We start from the raw sequence: 4,139 nt of genomic DNA, 5'->3' as shown, positions 1-4,139 counted from the left end.
ACACTGACTGTTCTAATTGTGTATAAACTGTGTATCTGTCTTTGAAGGCCATTCGAGGTGATGCAACTTTTTTTCTCCACCCTCAATTTCAACACAGTTAGATATTGCAAAGGCAAGATTATCAAATATCTCTCCTGTTTTATTGCAACACAGTCCACAGACCTTATTAAACATGGCTGCTTTTAACGAATGTTTCCATGTTGGTTGACATTTGAACAATAATTGTCTGACAGAATACAATTCATTTGGGACTGTAGCTTGCCTATTTCAGTCAAACCACTATTCCTCTTGAATGCACCACACTGCATAGACAGTAGGCTACAGCTGTCTCACTTCAGTGTCTCAGTGAAATGTTTATAATCATCCCGATCGTATAATTATCCTGATTGGGTATTCAAACAGTGGACAGTAATAGTGTCTGGTAAATGACTTGACCTGCTAGACAGCAGAGTTATTAGCTTTTAGCTTTTCATTGTTTTTCATTCTTATTTAGTATTTCAGTTTGGTTTTTGATCTAAGTTTAGTTTCAGTTAGTTTTACAAGTGCAAAAGTTTGAGTTTAGTTTAAGTTTTGCAGAATGCTCTTGTTTCAGTTTAATTTTTATTTTGTTTTATTTAGTAGGCCAGTGTTTCTCAAGAATTCAAACTGAATGGGAGAAAGTTGTATAGCAACCAACCGGTAACTATAATAACCCTGCTATCACCATTACTCTGTGTTCCTCTGTATTTGTAGAAGATCCCACAAGGATGCATTTGCGTCTGTTGGTGCTGGTGGCAGGCTTGATCTTGCAGAAGGATCACACCAACGTTCCTGAGCACGATGATGACATCATCACCAGCATGAGGTTGCGCGAGGGGCAGTTGGAACAGGAAGGCGCCAACCTGGTGGCAGAACCAGGGGCGGTCATCAAGGCCACGACATCGAAGGACCACCGGGAGAGTCGCTCCGTCCTGCAAGCAGGGGACCAGGATTTGGGGCAGATTAAGGGTTCGGAGCCACACCAGCCTGAGTTGCAGGTGGGAGAGTCGTCGCTGAAAGAGAACCGTTTCACGGAGGGCGAGACGGAGACGAAGACGCCTGAGCCACCCCCCAAGGAATATCCCGACGCAGAAGACGCAGTCCAGTCAGAGAATGAAGAGCCGTCAGGTGTCAGCGAGGAGCACTCCCCACAGCAGGAAGTTGTCACTGCACATCAACATCGTGCCCCTCAAGAACCAGAACCAGAGTCAAGAATAGAACCAGAACCAGAGTCAAAGAATAGAACACTGGCAGAGGGTGGGGTAGACGTGCCTGAAGCCATTCTGTCTGAAAATGAGGTGAGCCATGAGGCAGAGGAAGAGGCACACCTGTCTCACTCTGATCTTAGTGACCCTGACGTGAACTCGAAAGCATCTGACGACCAAGTTGCATCTCATAGTGGTGACAAATGGTCAGAAACAGAGAAGCAACCATCTCAGTTTGACCTTAGTGACCCTGGACGTACAGAGAAGCAACTAGATAGCGATGTGGGGATAGGGTCACAGACAAAACCTAGACAAAGTCAAACCTCCACTGATAGCACTGATTACATGTGGTATCTCAACGCATTCTCCGTTATCGCCTTCCTCTACAGTTGCCTGAGAGGCAAGTCACGGGACCAGGAAATGCCCCAAGCGCCAAAAAACCACGACCCCCAGGCCGCCCGCCACGTCTCGGCCGAGATCTCCGTCCCAGATCGGGAGACTCTGACGGGCTTCTACGACCACTACGTCCACGTGCCCCCCCACGAGAGCCAGCGGGTGCGCGAGTTCGTGGAGGGCTTCGTGGACGACCTCCTGGCCGCCATCCGGGAGACGTCGGGTGACCGAGCCGACATGGAGGTGGACGACTTCATCGAGGTGGGCAGCCTCTACGAGGCCTGGTGCACGGGGAGGACCTTGACCTGTGACCTCTGGGTGCCCGTCTCCCCCCGCCAGCCGTACAGCTTCGAAGCCCAGCTGTCGACTGACCAGGACGGACACACCAAGTCCGAGGTGCGCTCGGGATACGGGAGGGTGAAGGTGCGTGAAGGTGGACGAGGCACTGCCAATGGATGCCCATGCGGTCAGACCGGCGAAGACAACGATATGCTGTGCCTTCTTCATACCCATGAGAAAATGGAGGAGAAAAATGGTGAGGTCGCAGATGCCATAGACGCACCCTTGTGCTGTGAGAACAGCCCTTACCTGTCCAGAACCGACGTGGCCAAGTGGTTCCGGTCAGCCGTGCGCAAAGCCTGGGAGCAGATGTCGCACAAGTACGAGCTGGAGCTGACGTTCCAGAGCCGGGAATCGCCGGGGGCTTTGCGCGTCCGGTTCCGTTCGGGGAAGGCGGTCCACTTCAACGTCACGCCCGTGGTGAAGTGCGAGGACACGGACGTGTGTCTGGTCTCCTACGTCGTCGTCCCGAAGAGGAAGGACGGCGCACCGGTGGAGGCCCAGCAGTGGCCGCTGTCGTTCGCCCGCTACGAGAAAAGCCTACTCGGGCACCTCGGCCGGCGCCTCCCGCCCAACGCCTGCCACCTCCGCTGCCTGCGGATCCTGTCCTTCCTCAACAAGAAACAAGCCGGGCTCACCGGCGAGAGCGGCCTCTCCAGCCACCACCTCAAGACGGCCCTGCTGCACCTGCTGCTGGACAAGGCGCCGTCGGAATGGGGCCCGGAGCACCTGGCCGGCCGACTGCGGGACGCGCTGGACCTCCTCAAGAGCCGCCTGCAGAAGAGATGGCTGAGTCACGCTCTCGTCGGCAACCCACTGGTCCCACCGGAGCTCGGGCTCCCCGCAAACATGTGTCAGTCAAAGCCCATTAATGTTTTACAGCCGCTCTTGAGTCAGGGACGGCTGTACACCAGAACTGTCCAGCACTTTGAGGAAATGCTGCGGAATATGCCCGTGCTGATACAGGAGTATATGAACGTTCCAAAGAAGGTGGATTCCAGCTCATAAAAAGTGATTTAGACAAAGACTGGCCAAATTGTGAACTGTGCGTGTTAAGCCCAATGTTGGGTTGACAAGTCAGGCTCCAACTTCAGTGTTGTCAATACATCTCTACAGTGTCATATTTACATGAGTGAGAAGATTAATGTATCAGTGTATGTAAGCTTGGCATCACTCTAAAAACAGTATTTCTAGTTCCAAACAAAATACCATACCCAGTTGTAAAATCTACTTTAAAAATGGTAACCGTTTCATTCATCCTTTATTGATGTGCCTAAACCTTTAAAATGTCATGGCTAGACAAGGACAAGGAAGAATTGGATGTGGCCTTTGTGAAACCAGCAGAAAACCCTGCCCTTATTAAAACCACACTGCATAGACAGCATAGAGAACATTGAAACAAGGTACATTATAAAAACCCATATTGACATCCACTGAATTTGTGATTGTCATTTAATAAAAATAGTTTTTAAACTGACATCAAATTGAAGGCTTTATTTTATTAATAGATGCAATGATTCAAACAAAAAAACCTCAGAACCACTATTACAATGGGGATAAAGTAAACTGTTGTATTCAGCTGTAAATATTTTAAAATAAAGGTTGATGTTAAATTATACTGTTGGATGAAATGGATGATCTAACTATATTATTGCACTTATCCGAAGACCGTTTTGCATTTCTTGCAAAGCATGCACAAACTTAGTGTGTTTGCATGTGCATGCATGTGTGGTGGGGGCCACCTAGAAATGAAGAGTATGATTTGTAGTTTGACGAGCCAGACCCACATTAAAATGTAGGGTCTGGGCACTCACCGTTGGCAGTGCTCAGTCCGAGGGGCGGGATAATTGGTTGTCTTTCAAACTACCTCTGCACGCAATAGGACAGCGCTATGAGTCCCATGCGTTTTCCCACCAGCGGAGCTAGTGGGCTAGTTCAAACTTTTGCCAACTTACAAAAAAGCTTAACTCATGTCACGCTGTTTGCCAACACCAACATCCATCTTCTTTGTTTTCAAGTAGCAGGGAATTCAAGCCAAACAATTGCAACGCGATCTGCCATCAATCATTATGTTAAGCCCGCCTAACGTCGCTATACACGATGTGATTGGCCATATCGAAGTTTAATTTTTCCAGCTCGCAAGCCAACGGAGAGTTGCTAGGGTGCCTCTAGATTTCTAGGCTA

At 49.3% G+C, this 4,139-nt stretch overlaps 1 protein-coding gene across 1 annotated transcript in view; it reads left to right on the top strand.

The window, feature by feature from the left end:
• Nucleotides 1–3,573, top strand: part of LOC143130294 (inositol 1,4,5-trisphosphate receptor-interacting protein-like) — a 3,848-nt gene extending 275 nt beyond the window's left edge. The window contains exon 2 of the mRNA XM_076289976.1: nucleotides 733–3,573. Within this exon, the coding sequence (XP_076146091.1) occupies nucleotides 747–2,963 (2,217 nt within the window). The 5' untranslated portion in view covers nucleotides 733–746 and the 3' untranslated portion in view covers nucleotides 2,964–3,573. The remainder of the gene's footprint in view (nucleotides 1–732) is intronic.
• The last annotated feature ends 566 nt before the right edge of the window (nucleotides 3,574–4,139 follow it).

The sequence above is a fragment of the Alosa pseudoharengus genome, unplaced genomic scaffold, assembly GCF_046254945.1.
Source record: "Alosa pseudoharengus isolate Yale_2024_CS ecotype anadromous, Long Island Sound unplaced genomic scaffold, YU_APseudo_1.1 YU_APseudo_1.1_scf_1, whole genome shotgun sequence".
NCBI lineage: Eukaryota > Metazoa > Chordata > Actinopteri > Clupeiformes > Clupeidae > Alosa > Alosa pseudoharengus.
This window is presented reverse-complemented; position numbering and strand designations above follow the sequence as displayed.